General features: G+C 37.6%; 1 protein-coding gene across 1 annotated transcript in view; it reads right to left on the reverse strand.

Annotated features, from left to right (window-relative positions):
- aqr (aquarius intron-binding spliceosomal factor) overlaps nucleotides 1-24,070 on the reverse strand; it is a 65,704-nt gene that overhangs the window by 12,769 nt on the left and 28,865 nt on the right. Inside the window, exons 18-31 of the mRNA XM_079386589.1 lie at nucleotides 22,748-22,915; nucleotides 21,455-21,624; nucleotides 18,695-18,936; nucleotides 18,280-18,423; nucleotides 18,067-18,136; nucleotides 16,857-16,967; nucleotides 15,234-15,343; nucleotides 13,410-13,545; nucleotides 11,169-11,378; nucleotides 6,079-6,216; nucleotides 5,730-5,801; nucleotides 3,792-3,979; nucleotides 3,112-3,283; nucleotides 560-730 (exon numbers count right to left, since the gene is read on the reverse strand). Coding sequence (XP_079242715.1) covers nucleotides 560-730; nucleotides 3,112-3,283; nucleotides 3,792-3,979; nucleotides 5,730-5,801; nucleotides 6,079-6,216; nucleotides 11,169-11,378; nucleotides 13,410-13,545; nucleotides 15,234-15,343; nucleotides 16,857-16,967; nucleotides 18,067-18,136; nucleotides 18,280-18,423; nucleotides 18,695-18,936; nucleotides 21,455-21,624; nucleotides 22,748-22,915 — 2,102 coding nt within the window. The remainder of the gene's footprint in view (nucleotides 1-559; nucleotides 731-3,111; nucleotides 3,284-3,791; nucleotides 3,980-5,729; nucleotides 5,802-6,078; nucleotides 6,217-11,168; nucleotides 11,379-13,409; nucleotides 13,546-15,233; nucleotides 15,344-16,856; nucleotides 16,968-18,066; nucleotides 18,137-18,279; nucleotides 18,424-18,694; nucleotides 18,937-21,454; nucleotides 21,625-22,747; nucleotides 22,916-24,070) is intronic.

The raw sequence follows: 24,070 nt of genomic DNA on the forward strand, positions 1-24,070 counted from the left end.
TTCTCATTTTTGTTCCACAAAGTAAATAATACCTCCTTTAAATTCAGTCTCTTCCAGTGAACCATAGAGAATTGTCTTCAGCACGTCTCCTAGAGGCAATGAGATCGTTGTTCTGCAGTCTTAAACGCTCATAAACTAAATGTCTGTGCAAATGGCAGTTGTCTATTTATTTGGATTGTACTCAGTCATGACTCTAATGAAATGGCTGACAGAAGCCACCGCGGGATCAATTTGCACTGTTGTACAATTCTGACAGACAGTAGCAGGACTCTACTGTCAGTTAGCAGCCAGTAGGACCTTTACACGCTTTAGTGAGTCCGTCTGCCAATCATCCTTAACAACAAGCTCCAGCAAACCTGTCCACTGCTGCAAAAGAGGCAAAACAGTGAACGCTGGGCAGAAGAAAAAAATAAAATAATTTATAGCACAGGACAAGGTGTTCACACACATTAATGCAGTTCACTCGGCCATGCACAGGGACACACATCAGCATCGAGGGTCTGAGGGTTAAACACTCGCTTCTGAAGATAAAGCTTGAAATCATCGTATCAGCTCTTACTTTATTGGGCTGTTGGAAGAAGGAGTTGCCGGCACATCTCTGGTTGATGACGTCTCGTATCAGGTGTTTCTGGCCGTTGTAGGTGGTCAGTATGCTGATGCGTTCAGCAGGATATCCCAGCAGACGCATGTACATGTACAGCGCCACCGCATACTCGGCCTCCGCCAGATTCTGCAAACACACACATACAGCATCTCTCACCAGACAGTTCATAATGTCACTGCTGACAATTTTTACATTACAAAAATCAAACCGTGTGTTTTTGTTTAGAGCTCAAGAGAAATCAAAACAGAAAGCAAGTAAAGAACGAAAGATCATTAAACAGACTAGACTGACTGATCTTAGTTAACGTTATTGATTATCAGAGTAAGCTGCTTCAGGAATCCCATGCACTTTTACAGGACAGCACATCAATATTGCAACTACCAGCTGATGTTTTGATTTAACTGCAGTATAAAGAGAATGTAATAAGGACATTTACATAAACAGCTGTATTTGAATTAGCACCTGAAACCATGCGCGTTCAGCATATGTACGTTTAGTATTGCTCTAATAAATGTTCAGATGTGAATTCTGAACAGGTTTATAATGTAATAATGAACAAATACTTAACTTTTTTGTTTAAAAACCTTAAAAAAACACTATACAAAGCTTAACAAATCATGTGCATTAAATAGTTCATTGCTGCCATTGAACTATTTAAATTAGTATTAGATTACATATTAGCTTTCCTTTATCACAATATCACACTTAACGGAAAATAAGTGAAGTTGATGTCCTAATGTAAGATTTAGCTCTTTATTTAAAAAAAACTCCTACAATTGCAATAAAACAGTTACTTAGTTTAGAAAAATTGCAAGGTCAAAAAGCACTGCATTTGAGTACAGGAATAATAAAACTGGAAAAGCCAAACAGGAACATGCAAGTCTAATTTCTAACTGCTTTCTAATTTGACTAAAACATTTTAATCATTATGCAATACCATAAGTGAAACTAAATTTAACCCTTCTCTTGACCTAATTTGACTATCAAAAAAAAAAAGGCAAAACCTGTGGGTTGAATTTGTAGGTGGAACAGCTCTGAACTTTATCTAACATGGCACTGCTGACATGGCAACAGCTCCAGTAGGACACTAATAAGGGTACAAACCTACTAATAAGAGACATTTCTTCAGCGGCTGCAAGCACTGACTACGCAAACAATGTCCTTCCTATTGCTCTGTGAGAGGCCAATTCATACGGACCATTAGAGCCGTGTGTGTGTGTGTGTGTGTGTGTGTGTTGGCATGGATACTGTAATGAGGACAATTCCCTCCAGGACCCCAGTAAACAGTAGCGGGGCTCATGTGACTTACACACTGAATGCCGTACGCTCATCACTTATGAACAATGCCGAGTTTCAGGAGCTTCAACACAAACCTGCCAGGACTCTCAAAAATCCACGTCATGATCGTCTTTCCTCAACTTAACATAAGAGGATGTTACTTTTTTTGGTATATGAGGATCATATTGAACATTTTTACATGCCTTCAATTCAATCTTAGTTTTTTCAGTTGTGGTTGGAACCTATGGTTGGAACAAAGTGGTTCCCAAGCAACACACAAAGTAAACAAAGGTGTAGGTTTGTAGTGTAATTGACAACGGCTTCGAACGCGGCTCAACCAATCAGAATCAAGGACTGGAACTATCCGTTTAATAAACTCAAACCACAAAACCAGTCATAAGTGTCAATTTTTCTGAAAATTGAGATGTATACATCACCTGAAAGCTGAATAAATAATATGTCCATTGATGTATTGTTTGTTATGAGAGGACAATATTTGTCTGAGATACAACTATTTGAAAATCTGGAATCTGAGAGTGCAAAAAAATCTAAATATTGAGAAAATCTCCTTTAAAGTTGTCCAAATGACGTTCTTAGCCATGCATATTACTAATCAAAAATGAAGTTTTGATATATTTATGGTAGGAAATTTACAAAATCTCTTCATGATTTTTGGCATTAAAGAAAAATCGCTAATTTTGACCCATACAATGTGTTTTTGGCTATTGCTATAAATATACCCCAGCGACTTAAGACTGCTTTTTTGGTCCAGGGTCACAAATAACAACTGGGTTTTATATAAATTTAAATAGCACAAAAGAGTTTTTTTTCCAAATCAACTTTTAATTATATAATTGTTTCCACACTTAGTTGTTAAAATATACAGATTTAAACGTTTACTGTAATAAAACTTGTTTTCATGACATTTCATGAGTTATTCTTACATAAAAGCAAATATTATTTAACTGAACATAACTTTTGTCATTGTGTCATTTCCAAATGATAAAAAAGTGAAATTTATATTGCATTTAAGATAAATAAAATGCTAGCTATGAAATTAGTCTTTGCAAGACAAAAGATTCTGCCATTTCTTCCAAAAATGTATCAAACGTAATTTCCGCCACATAATGAATGACGATTTCTGAGGTGTTTTGGAAATGACACTTGCTTATGATGATTCAGGGAAGAAAGAAACGCTTGCGATGCATATGTCATATAACTGAGCTCACCTGATAAAAGTATGGGTTGGGTTCTGATTCACCCACGCCGTTGAAGTCCTCCACGTTAACGAGCTGGAAGTCGTAGGTGAATCCAGGGTTCGGCGCCTGGAACTCGGGCTGGAGCTGAACATGAGGGAGGTTCCCCAGCTGCTTATAGCGCCAGTTATACAGGTTACACAGACTGCCACACAAACACAGAGTCAAAATAGGACACTTCACATCAAAAAGTGTATCTGAGGACAGAACAGCTCTGAAACCTAGAGAGCCACCTAACTAAACAACTTTTTAAAGCATCTTATTTTATTTTACACAAAATGTGTGTATTTTTTTCCTTTGCATTTTTCTGATTATTAGAATGCTTATATACTATTAAAGCATGCAAAATCTTGAATGAGCTTTTCTTTTTATACTTACACTACACTACTTTTGGCATTATTATAAAAAAAAATGTATTGTGATGTTTTTATCAGCTGTTTGGACTCATTCTGACGGCACCCATTCACTGCAGAGGATGCATTGATGAGACAGTGATGCAATGAGACATTTCTCCAAATTTGATGAAGAAACAAACTCATCTAATGCAAGCAAGCCTATATGATTCTTTTGAGGCAGCTTTCACACTAAACAAACCAATAATGACATCACAGGGGTATGTATTAGCATATTTCCAGTCTGACAAATGGACTGACCTGGCCCGTGCTCTGCCCTGGGCGTCCAGGTCAACAGTAGGGACACCCAGACGCACAAAGCGAGTAAAAAGTGACTGCTCCATGTTTGAATATTTCTGAAAGGCCATGTTCTTAATGACAGGAGGCAACTGATGATGATCACCAATCATAATCCAGCGTTTGAGTCGACTGTAGCCGTCCTCTGGATTCTGTGCAACACAGACAGAAACATTTGAGTCAGTAAGGTTACGTTACAACGCCATGCATCACATTTGCTGAATGAAATCCAACACTTGATTCTTACTAATTTTGGTTCAAGCATGTCACACTTTCTCACTAAATGTGATGTGCATTTTGTAGCATTTTTGCTTTTGACATCCATTTGTAATGTGATGTCCTGCATCCAGAGAACAAGTCCCTTTTATTACCAGAAAAACTGCCACAAGGACAAGATGGGACATTCATCTGAGACAGATTGCAACTGTGCGTTTAATTTTAAGGCCCATGTTCACATGTATGAATGATTCTGAAGACATTCCATGCCTAATCGTGATTGCCAGCTTTGTTGACTGTAAGTGATACATTTTGAACACTTTTTGTCATTAAAACAAAACCTTGGACATTTGACTGTTTTTGTTATTCTGACAAGTGTATTAAAGCTGACACATCTATACATAATAATCTTCATTCTTTTATAATTATATCAAATTATAAATTTAATATATTTTATATAATTACTACCCCAATTCCAGAGAAGTTGGGACATTTTGTAAAATGCAATAAAATCAAGAATCTGTGATTTGTTCATTCTCTAACTTTTAATTGACAAAAGTACAAAGAAAAGATTTACAAAGTTTTCATTGACCAACGTAAATGTATTTTGTAAATATGAACAAATTTTGATGGCTGCAACGCACTCCAAAAACGTTGGGACAGAGGCGTGTCCCAAGAGGCGAAATCCATTTTCCCGGAAACAAGTTGAAATGTGGACTCATCTGAGTACAGCACACATTTTCACTGTCTTCTTGACTATCTGAGATGAGCTCTGGTCCAGAGAACCCAGCAGCATCGCTGCATAGAATTGATGTGTAGCTTTCTCTTAAAGTAACAGATATTCAAGTTGCATTTCTTGATGCAGAAGCAGACTGGTAAATGACAGTGGTTTTCTGAAGTACTCCTGAGCCCATGTGGCTATATTTAACATGACGGTTTCTTATGCAATGCCATCTGAGGGCTCAAAAGTCAAGCACATTCAAACTGAGGTTTCCTGCCTTGACCTACATGTACTGTGATTTCTCTGAATCTTTTCACAAGTATGTATGGTACTTGGTGAAAGACCTAAATTCTTTGCAGTTTTGCATTGTGAAACGTGATTTTTGATTTGTATGACACTTCTCTCATGAAATGTAGCACAAAGTGATGAGCCATGATCCAGCATAGCTTGCAAAGACTAAGATGCTCCTTTATACCCAAACATGATACCTTGACCAATTGTTTCAAAACAGTTTAACAAGGATATTCTATAACCTTTTCACTTTTATTTTGCCAAAATCTGTTCATATTTACAAAATACATTTACATTGGTCAATGAAAACTTTTGTCAATTAAATAAAAGTTAGAGAATTAACAAATCACAGATTCTTGATTTTATTGCATGTTACAAAATGTCCCAACTTCTCTGGAATTGGGGTTGTATATAAAAACTATGTGATGGAGAGGTTAATTATACTTTTGAATTTATAAAATAATTTTTTTTTGAAAATCTAATTTTATTTTGCAGGGATGTGAAATTGTATAAAACATGTCTTGATTAATGTTTAACGATTTTTATTATATATTAGCTTGCATTTAATAATAATGGCAATAATGCAATAATGGCTGTTTGACTGAAATAAAGTTTCCCCTGAAAAATGTCATATAATATATCCAAACAAGATTTTAGGAGAAAGAGGGTTGTACCTGTAGCAGCAGTGGGATGAAGGTCTCAATCTCCAGAATTTGAGCTGCCTCCTCCATCAGGATATTATCATACTAGAGAAAGATCAGGTATGTGAATATTGAGGCAGCGAACATTGATGTTAAGTGTAGACTAAAAGATTCATTTCAGTGAATCAGTTCATTCAGACCATTTTAAACAACCAGTTAAAAACACTGATTCTCATTTGTTATGTGCACTACATCAAAGCTTTGGACACCTATTTCTTCACATATTTCATAATAGTAGTAAAGCAAAAAAAAAAAAAAACTTGGAAAAAATATCAAATTATCATAAATGGGAAAGTGCTGACATCCTCTATGACACTGATACCTTGAAGCCCAGCTCCACCAGGTCGTGGCGTTTGAGGGCGGCGTGTGTGCAGGTCATGGCGATGATCTTGGCCTCTTTCACCAGCAGGTATTTGGATCGGTCCAGTCCGCTGCGCAACAGCTCAAACGCCCTGAACTCCTGCAGAAGAGAAGATGTGTTTATTATCACCTCACTGCTAAAACCACATTAACACTGGTAAAACCAAACACCATAAACGCAGCTCCTCTTAACTCAAATCATAAAAAAAAAAGAAAAAACCCACCCAAAAAAACACCTGTATATACCAGTCACGGTCTGGAGTAAAAACTGCAGGCAATGACTCCAATAAATGTGAAGGGTAAAACATCCATTCATACAGCTGACATATTGAGTGTTTCTGACACTTTCCCCTGCAGAATGATCATTTTTAGCAGCAAGAAAACAGATTTTAGCAACAAAACAAAAAACAAACAACTCACTTTTAATCTCAGTCCATATTGAGCAATAACATGCCATTGGTGAAATTATTTTATATGACCAAACAGTAAGATGAAATTGTGAAGCTTGTAATGCAAATCAATGTGATATTTATGTGATACATATAAAATGATAAATATCAGTCATCATCACCCTATATCTCCAATTATGCGTCTTTTTTGGCTTTATTTAGTAGAAATCTGCACAGCAAATATGACACAGTAGGTCTTATAGGCCTTATGTAGGTTCAATGTCGGAGTCACTACAATATTTTAAATGACTATGAATTTCACAAGGTGAGGGTTGTGTTTAAACGTCTAGATCGTGTTTCTTTCTACTTCCTGTCATTTGTCAGCATCTCTGGTTTCCTCTCAGCATGGGCGGCACACACAGATATTGAGTATCTGTTTCTGTTCAATCGGTGCAGTGAAGAGAGGTTAACCCAACTGGATATTTTCAGGACCGCATCCACTGGGAAATGAATATTTGATGCCCTTCTGCATTAATATTAATCCCATCAAAGCATTCAATATTGATGAGGCCACTTTTTAACCCTGAGTCTTCAGCAGTGACGCTTGAGAGACAGCGATGCCCCAGCAGACAGACCCAAACACAGCCAGATAAACACACACACACACACAGCAGCTCTGACGCACAACTTTATTACAGGAGCGTGTCTTTGTTGTCAGCAGATGAACACAAAGGATGAAAGGATGAGAAATCAGCATCAAAGAAAGGGGCATGCCAGAATAATGGGCTTTAAAAAGAGAGGAGGGAGATTATTATTGATGGGTTTCTCTTCATGGATAAACAGACTTATAACAAGCTCTGATCAGAGCACACACGCTCAAACTAGAGGTCGACCGATAGTGGACTTTACCGATAACGATAGCTAGGCTGGACCACACTGGCCGATACAGATTAATCAACCGATTAATTAACCGATTTAAAAATGCACAATACACAATTTTACAGCCTAGGGTGAAGTCATTATGTATATTAACAATGATTTGGGACAAATATAATATATAATTTAATGGAAAACTATGTGAATAGCGCTCTGTGGCATGGCAGGATTTTCTGTTGGCTGCATTTAAATCCGCGTCTGAAGTTTTCCGCTCTATGCAGCGCAGCCTCACGTGTCAAAACAAACAACACAAGGTGTCAGTGATTTCCGCCTCTAAAGGCCGCTCTCGTACAGTAGACTCTTGACTCTTCTCAGCTTCTCCAGCAACAGATGCATCCCTGAAATCTATCGGCATGGATTTTTACAGATAGTTCCAGCAATCAACTATCGGTGCCGATTAATCGGCAAACCCCCTCAATTGGTCGACCTCTAGTGCAAACTATCAGCCATGTCAATTTACTATCAGCCATGTTGGGCATTTTGAAATGTATTTTACAAATGCATTGGTGTATTATGATGAAACTAGAGGCACCATGGCTTATCTGAAAGGTCTGAAGTTTTTGAAGCACCAATTATGATAAATGTAGCCTATTTTCATGAGCCTGGTCTCCTCCTTTTTACTGCTCAATCACCCAATGTGCCACAGTGCCTGTATGCCATTCAGAATTTCACCAAAAGCAGACTTTCAAACTCCTCCTACATTATCGAATTTTCACCAACACATTTTATTAATTTATTGCATTTTCACCAAATTTGGGGTAATTATCTTCAGATTATATTATTAAAAGACATATTACAGAATTGCAGAATTGACTGAAGTTTTACAAAGTATTGATATAACCAATTGTTTGTCAACAAATCTGATGGGAACTGATGAAAAAAAAAAAAAGAAAAAAAAAAGACCACGCTCATTGGCATGAAACAATTCACTGACAAAACGATAGCAGTTTTGTGACCGAGAAACCTATTAGTAAAAAGTAATGAGCAATTTTATGAATTTTTTTTTGGTAAAATGATCACTGATGATGCAGTGTATTAAATCTACTCGACCTGCTGCACTGTACTTGCCCAGTAACTGCTGCTTGCAACTATATATTTTTTATATACAATTTTCCCCAAATAGTTTTTTATACTGTACTATTTAGGCTACATCTTATCCATTTCAGACAAACCTGACCTGAACCTTAAAAAAAAAAAGTTTTGTTGCTGTGCTTTTCTTTTTCTAAGCAGACTTATTTTTACAAGAACAAACTGCATAGTGGACAAGACTTTATGCTGGCAATAAAAGGTCTGACTGTGTTCATTTGAGCAATTGTATTAAAAAAATATACCCATAACAGGCCAAATACACATGGTCATACATATTAATGTATACAGTGCCCTCCAAAAGTATTGGAACAGTAAAGACAAATTTGCTCTGTTGGCTGTGGAGGCAAGGGATTTACAAATATGATTAAAAGATGAATATGAGACAAAACTACAGAATGTCACATTTTATTATTGGGTGATTCAACACAGAGGTTTACCAGCTAAGAAGTTCAGCACTTTTAGAGTTCATCCCTCTATCTGATGTGAGCATAAGTATTGGAGCAGTTGCCTCACAGGTCTTTCTAAGTGATCAGCTGTGTCCTGTTGCATTAATTCTTCAGATATTAAAAGCAGGGAATGTGTCGTATCAGTTATATCCATTACTTCTGTATTCTGAATCTTGCATTCAATGATGACACACACAAACCAGGATGAAGGTGAGGGAGCTGACTTTGAGAGAAAAGCAAGCAATTTGGATGCTAAAAGAAAACAGGAAGTCAATTAGAGCTCTAGCAAAAACAAAGGACATGGAGAAATCAAGAGTTTGGAAACCAACAACGACCTGATCAGCTGAGAAAACAACAGTAGTCGATGACAGACAAATCATAAAAGCTGTGAAAATGAACCCTAAAAGACGTGTCTGTAAAATCAGCAATAACTTCCAGAAAGCTGGGGTGATGCTCTGAGAAGCTGCTGTCCTCAGGAGACTTTGACTCAGAATTACAGATGCTACACAGCAAGATGCAAACCTCTGACCAGCACCAAAAATAGAAAGGCAAGATTAGAGTTTGCAAAAAAGCACAAAGGTGAGCCAGAAGAGTTTTGGAACTGTGTTTATGGACCGATGAGACAAAGATGAACCTTCATCTAAGTGATGGGAAAGCAAATATGTGGAGAAAAAAAAGGGAACTGCAATGATCCCAAGCACACAGTCTCATCTGTAAAGCATGGTGGAGGTGGTGTCATGGCATGGGCATGCATGGCTGTCTCTGGAACAGGCCCTCTCAACTTTACTGATGACTTAATGTATGATGACAGCAGCAGAATGAATTTGGAAGGGTACAAAACCATCTTGCCTACCAATATTCAAGAAAATGCCACCAGATTAATGGGGAAGTGCTTCATATTGCATCAGGACAATGACCCCAAACACCCTGCCAGTTCAGTCAAGGAGTTTATAAGGGCAAAGAAATGGAAAGTCTTAGATTGCCCAAATCAATCTCCAGATTTAGTGAAGCGAAGTGAAGTGACATACGGCCAAGTATGGTGACCCATACTCGGAATTCGTATCTGCATTTAACCCATCCAAAGTGCATACACACAGCAGTGAACACACACACACACAGCAGTGAACACACACACAGCAGTGAACACACACACCGTGAACACACACCCGGAGCAGTGGGCAGCCATTTATGCTGCGGTGCCGGGGAGCAGTTGGGGGTTTGGTGTCTTGCTCAAGGGCACCTCAGTCGTGGTATTGAGGGTGGAGAGAGCGCTGGACATTCACTCCCCCCACCTACAATCCCTGCCGGCCCGAGACTCGAACCCACAACCTTTGGATTACAAGTCCATCTCTCTAACCATTAGGCCACGACTTCCCGTGATTTAAATCTGTTATCACGACTTTAAATCTGATTGAACATGAATGTCACCAGCTGGTGAGGAGAGTAAAGGCAGAAACTCCCCAAAACAAGCAACAATTGGAATTGGCTGCATTAAAGGCTGGAAAAGTCTTTCAAAGGATGAGACCAAGAGTCTGGTGATGTCTATGGGTCACAGACTCACTGCTGTGATTGTGTGCAAGGGATCTGCAACTAAATAATAGCTTTTAATCTTTTATATCTGCCTTATGTTCAACTGTCCCAATACTTGCGCTCACATCAATGAGTGGGATGAACTCTAAAAGTGCTGTTCTTTTTATTTGGTAAAACATCTGTGTGTTGAAACGGCAAATAATAAAATGTGACATTCTGTAACTTTGTCTCATATTCATCTTTTAATCATATTTGCAAATGTCTTGACTCCACAGCCAACAGAGCAAATTTGTCTTTACTGTTCCAATACTTATGGAGAGGACTGTATATATAACGTATGTATGCATTTATTTGATCAAACACCTTAAAAATAGTAATATTCAAATAATTCATTTGCTGCTCAAGAAACATTTCTGATTATCATCAATGTTGACAACAGCTATGCTGCCCAATATTTTTGTGGAAACTGTAACATTTTAGTTTTCAGGATTCACAGATGAATAGAAAGTTCAAAAGAACAGGATTTATTTGAAACAAATCTTTTGATCATTATGATGCAAAAAAAGTTGTTGACCCCGACCTTGAATTTGGTGTTTATAAAATGTACAGAGTAAGACAAAAATCCATCATTACCATTATTAACAACCCAATGTCAACCCTACCTCCAGCTGGGTGAAGATCTTGCGGATGTGGCAGTAGCATCCCTCAGCGATGTCCATGTCCTCCTGATAGGACTGGCCTTTGAACACCGGCTGAGGAGCGTTAGAGAAGTACTTATGGAAGGGGAAGTGTGACGCCACGTCCTCCACCTTCACCTCTCGGACGGGTTTTGGCTTCACTTTACTCATGTATTCCTCCCAGCGTGACATTACCTACAATACCCGGGACAGACAGACAGGATCAGCGCCTGGGGATTTCATTGGCAGAACTCATTAAGAGCACATCACTGGACACACAGCCTTGTCACAATCCACACTTAATTAATGTTTGACTGTAATCTGTGATCTGAGCTAATGGTCCGTACAGATCCCCCGAGGTGCTGATATGAATCTACTGGCCACAGCGTGACGGATCGAACCGCAGCGAGAGATAAGAGCAAAAAAAATGAAATCAGACCTGTGTGAACCTCAGCTCAGATTCACGTCAATGTATGGGTTAGCAGGCAAATGTTACATCGTAACCATGCTTTTGCATTCATGCTGTTTGATACATTTAAAGCCATATGCAGATTTGTGTTCTGTTTTGCCGGTTGGTCACGAATTTCTACGACTTTGATTACTTGGGAAAAGAAGCCATAATATTATTATTCTCTCACCCTCTGATTTCACAGGATTATTTTATTGCCGTTCACATTTAATCACTGTTTTCGCATCTCTTACTGTGGTAAACATGCGGGGGGAAATGAAAGATTTCGTGGCCATGCATTAAGAATTCGTTCCTATGACCAATTTGTTCCCTCATTTTAGTTAAATCATGGGTTTTCTAGGGATCAAATTAATGAAACATGGACAGTGGCAACAAATGAATAAGTCATAGGAACGAATTAACAAGTTGTACAAATGAAATATATATATATATATAAAATATTACTTACGATATTAATAATCACAAAACAGCTATTTTTATTTTATCTTTATTATAAATAAGAACATATGCAAAAAAGCAGTATAACATATATAAGTACCACCCCAGAACGTAAACAACGTAATCAGAGTTCAGTAGACAACATGTGCATGCTGAAGGTAAACAACGCTGATTACGTTCTGGGGTACTCTCCAACATGGCAGAAGACGGTAACTCAGGGAGAATTGTTGAAAAAATTGTGTTTTATTGTTTTCTTTGCGCACAAAATGTATTCTCGTAGCTTTGTAAAATTACGACTGAGCCACTGATGTCACATGGACTGTTTTACCGATGTCCTTGCTATGTTTCTGGACCTGGGAACATTGCAGTGGCATTGCTGTCTATGGGAGGGTCAGAGAGCTTTCAGATTTCATCAAACACATCTTAATTTGTGTTCCGAAGAGGACCGAAGGTCTCATGGGTTTGTAACGACATGAGGGTGAGTAATTAATGACAGAATTGTTATTTTTGGGTGAACTAACCCTTTAAGATCTTAAAGGAATCTTGCGTGACTTTTCTAGGTATAGAAATCACTATTTTAATCCAGAGTTTTCAAGACCCTGGTAGTTGAGGTGTTGAACTAAGATTCCAGTTCATGCTATTCATCTCAGATAAATGGGATTTATTGGCTGGTGGCTCAGATCACTGGGTACTAGAGCATCCAGGCACAGGAGCAGCTTCTTCCCTCATGAACAAATGCCTCTCAAGGCCTCTCTTTGTGCACTACTCCCACTCGTTGGTGCAATATCTTCGACTCCTATTTATTCATAATCTTTAATTATATTATTATTATTATTATTATTATGATGTCTTGTTGTATTTGTATGTTTACAAATTCCTGCAAGCACACTTGGCAAAACGGCTCTTTCTGATTTTCATGCATATCATAATTAGATTTCTTTGTTTTATTTGCAGGAAACAAATCATCAGCTAAACACAGCTAAATATCCCATTTTCTGGTATTTAATTTTTTTTTTAATAAGAATTCTCTCTATTGTAAAATCAAATAATCATTAATTTAACAGACGGTAAAGTCACGTCACTGCACAACTTACCATTACTTTCAATGCTACCTTAGTAAAGTAATAGTTTATCTAACATATGCCATCTTTTTTCTTCAAATAACATGGGATATTTTTTCTTATTGTTTTTTTTTTTAAAGGAACAATTTAAAAGCAGATGTTTGAGCTACCTTTGTACATAAATGACAGTCAAAGAAAAGCAGAAGTATGAAGCAGATCCTGTTCAGAGGGGAGTGACGTGTGCGTGTGGTTGAGTACCTGGTAGAGGTAGAAGTGTCCAGCGGTCTCACAGGTGTAGGAGACGTCACCGGGAACATCTAGACTCTCCTGCAGACGCGCCACCTCCCGCAGGAGCTCCAGACGGCGAGACAGAACATAGTTCACTCTTCCATACCTGACACAGACGAGAGGACAGTTCATACTCAACACTACCACGTCTCAGAGAAGACCATCCTGTCCGGGACAGAAACCTGTTTGCTAACTCTAGACCAGGGCTATGATGCTTCATTTTTCCCAAGAAACACATGTGCGCCTAATTTGAGGAGCAATTTAGGAACACACACAAAAAAATAACTTATTGAATAATGTGTTTTATAAAGGGATGTAAGGGGATATTTAGGGTGTGTTCACACTTGTCATGTTTGGTTTGACTTGGACTTGAAAAGTTTTCAACTTCTGCCGCCAGCAATGCCAGTGACAAGGCATTGGACCCACAATTCAGTTCGGCAATGCTTGTGTTGATGCGGATGCCCCGTGTGAATGTACCGCTATTGTTTGGGGTTCCACCATGAAATATACGCCATTCAACCCGACCAATCAGATTGCGAACGTATCCCTATGCCTTAAGGTTCGGTATCTTTAGGTTCGCTGTCAAAAATGCCAGTGTGAAAGCTAAGCAGACCAGGACCAAATGTATTGTTTTCTTTTTACAGGTGTGAACGCACCCTTACAAGCAAAATTATAAAACATACTAAGATCCAAAGAGATCACCCTAGTGTGACTGCAGTGAAAACTTTCAATTGAGGAGTCAAGTGTTTTTGTACATACAGAAATTAATTCTATATGCAGGTACTGGCGGATATAAGAGGATGAGAGTCTGTACTGCACATGGTATCAAATATTAATGCGGTGTAACGTGGAAACAAGCACAAACAAATACACCATATTTTTTATTAACTACATCTGATGTTCAAACATTAACGCTAGAAAGCAGCACGTCTGAAGTCACCTCCTTTGGTTGGATCACTCATGTTTGTTTTCTACGGCATTCTAGTTTTAATCTGTTAACACAGTAGAGCATACGCAGTTTCCGTCCAGCGGATATTCTCCAAAATGACGCTAGGGTGACGTGGAGGAGACGAATTTGAATAAAGTCTTTTTTTTTTTTTTTTCTCGTAGCTTCGCAAAATTACGGTTGAACCCCTGATGTCACATGGATTATTTTACCGATCTCCTTGCTATGTCTCTGGACCTTAATCGTGTAAGGACCCTTGCGGTCTATGGAGGGTCAGAGAGCTCTCAGATTCCATCAAAAATATCTTAATTTGTGTTCTGAAGATGGTCTCGCGGGTTTGAAACAACATGAGGGTGAGTAATTAATGACAGAATTTTCATTTTTGGGTGAACTATCCCTTTAAATCTTAAAATAATATTTTAACCACCAATTTTATCACTGCATCATTCTAAAAATAATAAAATAAAAATGCAGCAATTGATATATTGTTGATTTATAATCATTTTCAAAGCTTTCAATGTACTGTCATTATAAAATAACTTAATTGTTTAATTCTAACAAATACAGTTTTGTTAAAAACTAACCAAAATTAAAAATAATTTGTTTATAGTTTCCGCACAGGAGAGAAATATATCGGTATCGGCCAAAATGAGTTGAAAAATATCGGTATATTGGATTTCGGCAAAATCCAATATCGTGCATCCCTAATTAATAGCAATCCTAATTTCAAAACACCAAGGAAAAATGAGTGCTTGTGATAAGTCTACAGTAAATCAGAACTAATTTGACCCATGCAACTTGTGTGCTGCTGTTAAATGTGTCCGTGTGTGAGAGAGAGAAAGCTGCACCTGCTGAAATCTTTCTCAGTCTCCAGTTCTTCTTCTCCATGTCCCAGACGCAGAAGGTGACGCTCATCAATGTCTAATGCCATAATCTTCTCAAACAGCTGGTTCAGAGCCTGAACAAGACAAACACACATATATTAAAAAAACAGACATACAGTAAAGAACGGTTTCAGTGATGCATTTTTTTTTAAGCCCCTATTAGGGCTGGGCGATAAATCGATTTTAATCGGTTAACTTGAATGTGTGGTTTACGTCGTAATCGGTTTTCTCTAACATCCGCCGACGCTCCCCTCTGGGCTCCCGTAGTTCCAATTGAGCTCAGCCCTCCCCCTGTGCGTTTGCCATATAGGGTTTGGCCCATAGACGATGCCATCGCCCATCGCCGATGGCTGATAGATAGACATCATGATGTTAAAGGCCTAACATTACTCGTTTTTGTACGCGAACGCAGGCGGTCGGCGCACGTGCTCTAGAAAGCTTCAGCCATGTTCAGTGTCTGCTCTATTTTTCCCCGTTAAGTCCTGACTGATAACAACAATTTTTTTAAACTCTTTTACATCAAAGCTGAGCTGTCTCATATCCTCTCGCTCAAAAGCGCTTGTCAATGTGAGCGTCTGTTGTTGCAGTCTCAGCTATTTTGATGTCCGTCCCTTTAGTTTTGTTTTCAACTGTGAAACAACGGCCCAGAACAGTGTCGCCTATGGCAAGCCGTTTTGACTTATTCCTTCTCAGGATATGAATTCTTGATATCAACAATTCAATTTTTACTAGTTAAAATGCTAATTCTTGATATCAAGAATTACATTGTTGATATCTGTAATTGTATTTTCACTAGTTAAATATCACCATAGGCTGCCATTCAAAATCAATTGTTGATATTAAGAATTAATTTCTTACTAGTTAAAATTCAAATTCCACATCTCAGAAATACAATTCTTACTAGTAAAAATGTCTATCCTTGATATCAACAATTTTATTGTCACTAGTGACAATGTTCATTTCTGATACCTGAAAATGTATTTCTGATATCAACAATTTAATTCTTGATATCAGAAATGAACATTGTCACTACTGACAATTCAATTGTTGATATCAAGAATTCATATCCTGAGAAGGAATAAAAGTCAAAACTGCTTGCCATAGTTGCCACCATGTGGAAAAACTAATTACTGTTAAATAACTTCAGTGCGCATGTGTACAAAGTATGCTCGTTAAACTTGTTTAAAGAAAACTTATCTAAAAGGGTCACCTAATTTTAGGTTACATTTTCACTTTTTACTATGGCAGGGTCTGCCATCTTGTCTTTTTGGCTTGTTTCTGATTGCACTTTAACCCCAAAAGGGGATATCCAGATCAAATCCCAGAAGAGAAAATCAAAACAAAATGAAGCTAAAACTTGTTTTGAACAATTTCTTTGTCATCGGCAGATTGATTTTAAGTAGAGGGGGGAAAAAAATTATTTAAATCGTAAATCAGATTTTTTTCTTGGGCCATATCGCCCAGCCCTAGTCCCTATAATTTCTCTCAGATGCTGAGCTTGGTTTAATGGTCATGATGTACCAGTTCAAGTGACAGATTTGTGATCCTAACTGAAGCATTTCTTCCGTAACGATGGTGTGTGTGTACCTGATTCGAGTGTGTGACGATAAGCGTCCTCTGCTCGGGGAAGTTGTGGTACAGGTTGGAGATGATCTGAACAGCCACGTCTGTTTTTCCTGTGCCGGGAGGACCAACAACCTACAGCAAAGAGAAAGAGCAAGATAAACATGGAGAGACTTACAGACAGTTTCATTACAGACTGAAAACCAGCTAAAGCACTGAAAGTAAAATCAGTAACTGCAGTGAGAGACGAATATCTTTCTCATTATTGGCTGGGAGGAAAATAAATCATGAGGCAAAGCAAAGAACAGGAAAAATAGAAAAATAAGCAAATAGTCAAACCAGAATTTATTCAGACACCTTCAACATTTCTCACATTATCAGTTTATTCGCTTTAGTTTAGAAAATGGTAATAAAATATGACAAGAACTCAGGAGTTAAACTGTGTCAGAACAAATTGATCTTGATAACGTCAGATAACTTTGATAGAAAGGTATGTAATGAATTTGTTTCAATAGCTGTCAGCTGTTAAATTTAAGTCCACGATTAGATAATACCAGTTTAGCTCAACCAATTACTAATCATTGCTTCATTTTGTTCAGTCTGTGATGGAAAAGGTCACATTCGCAATTAAAGAAAAAGAAAAAAAAAATGCTTAAGCAAAATAAGGTCAAGTCAAAGTGTCTGAAAAATTATTGGGTATAATACTTTTGGGTATTATATGGGTATAATGCATCACAGTTTACTTTATTTTGCTATCCTCACTTACATAAACTAAAGTGTCCTGCACCCACTAATATATATTACATATACACATATACACACACAATACACACTAATATTTTCAGCAGCTAAAAGATGGTTTTAAGTCATTTAAGTTATTTATATATTTTTCTGTAGTGTGTCAGTAGGAAATATCAGTTTACATTTATAAACATTCATTTTGCCATTAATTGTAATAATCCAGTAAGATTTGTGTGCTCCACACAGAGATCTGATCAGATCATCATCAGTCTGTCTGGAATGACATGAAGAAACTGAGACAGACTAAATCCAGAAGAACTGTGGCAACGTCTCCAAGATAAACTGATATTTCCTATCAACACACTACAGCAAAAGATAGAAATAACTGACCTAAAACCATTGTTTATCTGGTGAAAAGACTAGTGTTCTAATCATTTTGGCCATCACTGTATATATAAATAACCGTGTTAGGTGTAATAAAGAGATTTCTTACCATAGTAAGTCCCGGTTGCATCCCTGCACGAATGGCTTCAATCTGGGTTGGTGTAAACTGGATGGTGTTTCTGTTAAAGTGGACAAAAATGGATGTCAGTGTTTCCATAACAGGCAATGTGTATACATACATGGAGTGCATCTTTGGCTGATAGGCTGAACCAAGTACAGCTGGATTGTCTAAAAGGTTTAACAGAGCATGAGCTCCACATACCTCTTGGGCTGGTTGTAGGGATACGGGCCCCTGTTGGGAATCACATGAGGCTCCACCAACAGCGTGAGATCTTCCTCATCCGGCTTCTCCTCCTCATTTGCTTTACGCTTTTTCACCTTCGCATTCTGTGCAGGGAATCTAATTCTAGTAGAGAAAAGAGACAATAATTTACCACAAATCATCCACTTACACAACTACTGAAACTTTTGGGGTTGGTAAGTTTTTTAAAGAAATCTCTTCTGCTCACCAAGGATTGCATTACAAAATAAAGTAAAAACAGTAATATTGCAAAATATTTTTGCTTTTTAAAATAACAGATTTTTATGTGAATATATGTTAAAATACAATTTATTGATGAGTTCAAAGCTGTTCAGCACCAATACACAGCATTTATCCAATTAAGACGATTCCTGACCTGAAAGGCGGGACCTGTCGAGCGGGATCTTCCTCGGTCACCTTCACCGTGTGATTGGGGAAACAGGACTTCAGGTGCTCGATGGACAGGAAGGTGTCGTTGAAGTCCAGAGAGGAAATCTGGTTAGGCATCTTTGAGTAATGGGCACTACCAGGATCTCCATAACCCAGAATGATGTCGTGAAGCCAGTCGGGCACCACACACTCGGTGTTCATCAGGTTACGAATGGTCTCCAACACGGCCTGAACACAACAAAACAAATTCATTTTTGATCATTGTGGATGGTCGAATCACCAAAGCTCTATTTTTATGTTGATTAAAAGGCAATATCTACTTCCAGTCTGATTAGGCGCTTCCTGGCCAGCATTTTTTAGCATCATTAATACATAGTATTTATTAATACAAATAGTATATGCAATAATGCAAATTAGTGTTTTTCAAATGTTAAAGTTATTTATTTATTAAACGATCTATCATTTAGTCTTTACAAATTTTTATTTTAGTTTTAATCAGTTTTGTATGGAAACTCATTTCCACCAAAGGATTAAAAAAAACTTTCTCAATTTACTCGCAGAATTGCAAGATATAAAAAAGAAAGCCATAACTGACATAAAAAGTTGCAATTAACTTTATTATTATTGTTTTTTATTATATAAAAAACTGAATTGCTAGATGTGAACTCAGAATTCAGAGAAATGAGTCAGAATTGCGTGAATTCAGAATCGAGTCACCTTTTTTATTTCTTGCAATTCAGTAAATCATAAGCTATAAACAATCACCCCCCCCCCAATGACCTTAAAGCCGGCGTGAGAAAGCAAAACCATGACCATCAAACCTCTTCCAGAATTCTTTCTGCGACATCACATTTTCAATCTCAAGTGTGGAAACACTTTGGGTTTTACACACGGCTGGGAAAACATGACTAAACATGACTGAAACGGTATGCAAAGTAACATAATACTTTATTTTATTTCATAAAGTATTTTATCTATTCATTTTGTTGAACATTTGACTATTATATTCATGTGCAAGTTCAGGGTTCAAGGTACTTTAAATATACACGGTGTGCTCCTGAAATTAAAGTTTAGAAAGATGTGATGCATTGTTTTTGTTAATATGACTCATCATATACAGTCTCTTTTAAGGGTATAATCAACTATTTTCCATTGCCTAGTCTTTAACAAGCAAACAAAAATCACAATAAATTGTAATATCGAATCGCTATAGTTATACACTCACCTAAAGGATTATCAGGAACACCATACTAATACTGTGTTTGACCCCCTTTCGCCTTCAGAACTGCCTTAATTCTACGTGGCATTGATTCAACAAGGTGCTGAAAGCATTCTTTAGAAATGTTGGCCCATATTGATAGGATAGCATCTTGCAGTTGATGGAGATTTGTGGGATGCACATCCAGGGCACGAAGCTCCCGTTCCACCACATCCCAAAGATGCTCTATTGGGTTGAGATCTGGTGACTGTGGGGGCCATTTTAGTACAGTGAACTCATTGTCATGTTCAAGAAACCAATTTGAAATGATTCGAGCTTTGTGACATGGTGCATTATCCTGCTGGAAGTAGCCATCAGAGGATGGGTACATGGTGGTCATAAAGGGATGGACATGGTCAGAAACAATGCTCAGGTAGGCCGTGGCATTTAAACGATGCCCAATTGGCACTAGGGGGCCTAAAGTGTGCCAAGAAAACATCCCCCACACCATTACACCACCACCACCAGCCTGCACAGTGGTAACAAGGCATGATGGATCCATGTTCTCATTCTGTTTACGCCAAATTCTGACTCTACCATCTGAATGTCTCAACAGAAATCGAGACTCATCAGACCAGGCAACATTTTTCCAGTCTTCAACCGTCCAATTTTGGTGAACTCGTGCAAATTGTAGCCTCTTTTTCCTATTTGTAGTGGAGATGAGTGGTACCTGGTGGGGTCTTCTGCTGTTGTAGCCCATCCGCCTCAAGGTTGTGCGTGTTGTGGCTTCACAAATGCTTTGCTGCATACCTCGGTTGTAACGAGTGGTTATTTCAGTCAAAGTTGCTCTTCTATCAGCTTGAATCAGTCGGCCCATTCTCCTCTGACCTCTAGCATCAACAAGGCATTTTCGCCCACAGGACTGCCGCATACTGGATGTTTTTCCCTTTTCACACCATTCTTTGTAAACCCTAGAAATGGTTGTGCGTGAAAATCCCAGTAACTGAGCAGATTGTGAAATACTCAGACCGGCCCGTCTGGCACCAACAACCATGCCACGCTCAAAATTGCTTAAATCACCTTTCTTTCCCATTCTGACATTCAGTTTGGAGTTCAGGAGATTGTCTTGACCAGGACCACACCCCTAAATGCATTGAAGCAACTGCTATGTGATTGGTTGATTAGATAATTGCATTAATGAGAAATTGAACAGGTGTTCCTAATAATCCTTTAGGTGAGTGTATAATCGTAATACTCCGCAATATATATTGAATTGGCACACAAGTATCGGGATAGTATTCAATCGTTAGATTAGCGTATCCTCCCAGCCCTAGCTTTCATATTTTACTACTTAAACTATGAACCAATCAATTAAACTATAAATTTAAGTAAAATTAGAAATTTTGCAGGTTTTTTTTCTTTCGCCAAATGCAAGTATTTATTTCAGTTATTGTTTATTTTATTTAAATTGACAATTATATATTTTTAGTTGCAGTCATCAGTCTGGCTCTGAGTCTGCTGGCAGGCATATATCGGGAATCGTCTGACCTTGAAGTTGTTCTCTTTGGGTTTGCGTCTCATGATGATATTGAAGGTCTCATAGGGGTCTTCTACTCCGTTCTGGATGCTGTTGGTCATGTCCTGCTGGTACTGGTTTGGGTCGAGCCATACCCGGTATGTCCTGGTGTCACCTCTTAATTTGGGCTTCGGATCAGGACCTTTGCACAAATAAAACCACAAATGAGTCACAAGATAATAACGATTCCTCATTTGTAAGTCACTCTGGATAAAAGCCTCTGTAAATGTAATGATGGAAATCAATATTCAGTCTAAACTGAGGTTAATTTGTCAAGTGAATTGACACTAAAATCACTGGACCAGAAATGACCAGTGATACTAGACCACATTCTGAAGGTCCAACAGTGAACACTGTCCAGGTCAACGTGAGAGAGATTCAGTTTAACACTGAAGGATCATGACTGAAGACTGGAGTAATGATGCTGAAAATTCAGCTTTGATCACGGCAATCAATTGCATCTTAACATACAATTACATAGAAAACAATTATTTGAAATTGTAATAACATTTTGCAATATTACTGTTTTTGCTATATGTGACCCTGGACCACAAAACCAGTCATAAGTGTCAGTTTTTCGAAATTGAGGTTTCTACATCACCTGGAAGCTGAATAAATGATCTTTCCATTGATGTATGGTTTGTTATGATAGGACAATATTTGGCTGAGATACAACTATTTGAAAATCTGGAATCTGAGGGTGCAAAAAAATCTAAATATTGAGAAAATCGCCTTTAAAGTTGTTCAAATTAAGTTCTTAGCAATGCATATTACTAATCAAAAATGAAGTTTTGATATATTTACAGTAGGAAATTCACTGAATATTTTCATGGAACATGATCTTTACTTAATATCCTAATGTTTTTTGGCATAAAGGAAAAATCGATAATTTTGACCCATACAATGTATTTGTTGGCTATTGCAACAAATATACCCCAGCGACTTAAGACTGCTTTTGTGCTCCAGGGTCACATGTATATTTGATTAAATAAATGCAGCCTTGGTAAGCAGAAGACACTTCTGTCAAAAACACCAAACTTTTGACTGGTAGTATATGACATTATTATATATAACATATCAACTGTATAAGACTGATAATCACATTAGTTATCACAAATGTGTTGCATATGTAGCATAATTACCGTTCTTCTGTAAAAGCATGGCAACCCACATAAAACTCTATGCTTATGACTTGTGCTCTGACAGTCTAGTCTGTACGCTGTCTGTTCATCATAGGGTTCAGTGAACTCCGTAAACAGTCTTACCTTCCTCTATGACACGGCCCTTATCATCCAGCATGCCCTGCACCTCACAGCCTCTCACGTACACCAGCCCGGCCTGATCCACAAACGGCTGCCGGCGGTCAAAGCGTGTGCCGTAGAGCAGGTTGGGCCGAACCGTGACCAGAAAGCAAACGTCGTGCTTCCGCAGCCCTGTAAAAATGAGCAAAGATGTGAAGACATGGGAGAAAGAAAAGCTGTTGTTGTACTTCAATTTATTAAACTGACATTATCAGCTTCATCGGCATTAACATGTCAGATACAAATGAAACATTCAATAATATAATACATCAATCTCAATCTCAAGTCCTTAAACATTTGTCCTGATACAAAAGAATAAAATAAGAATCTCATAAGAATAAAAAATTGGGCAAATACTTCAAATAGTTTGTTATTTCAACATTCAAGCCATTCTTTGTTAATATTTTGAATTAACATTTAAGTTTTATATTTTCTGTTCTCATTTTAATTTGTTACATTTTTAGCAATTTTGTTGTGTATTTTTGTCATTTTTATTAGATTTTTAAATATTTTGATTAGGTTTTAGTTATTTTAGTACTTTCAATGAAATTGAAAGATGCTGCTATGGCAACTAAATATATATTACATATGTTTTTATATTTAAATTACTATTAACTTAATACTGCAGTCCGTAAGTTTTGCCTCTTTTGTCGCCATCTCGGTTTAAAACTTGCAATTGCATTTATTTGGAATTATTCTCTTAATGTGGGTTGTGCTCTGGCACGGCTCCAGCGTGGATGAATCTAATGTTTTGAGGAGTATGTGTGGCTGTCAGTCACTGTACTGGTGTGGATACTGTACTAGGAAATCACAGATTCTAGCATACATCTTGGAAGTATGACCCAAATAAGAATTTTCACCAGATATTGTTTGCACGAGTAAATAAAAAGTCTACAACTTTTGTTCTGACCAATAAATTGTGCTACAATGGTGATTAAATCTAACAATCGATTAGCTCATATAATATAATAAATTGTTCTCAATTTGTTCATGTTAACATGTATGTAGTGTGTGTTAGCGTGTATATTTCAATTTCTGTACAGTCTAATCTCTAATTGTCATACTATTCGAATTTCATATAAAGAAATTCTTTTAACCCAAAAAGCTAATTATTCTTCCTTAGAACTGGTTCCCTTTAAAATACAAAACTTGTGTAATCTCAGGCTATCTGTAATCAGATGTACATTTAAAACTGGAATATAATTTAATTTCAGTCACATGTGTTTCATAAACACAATCCTTTCTGGATTACAATCTGCCATCAAATTGATCAATTTAATTATTCTA

The sequence above is a fragment of the Barbus barbus genome (assembly GCF_936440315.1).
Source record: "Barbus barbus genome assembly, chromosome: 30".
Classification (NCBI taxonomy): Eukaryota; Metazoa; Chordata; class Actinopteri; order Cypriniformes; family Cyprinidae; genus Barbus; species Barbus barbus.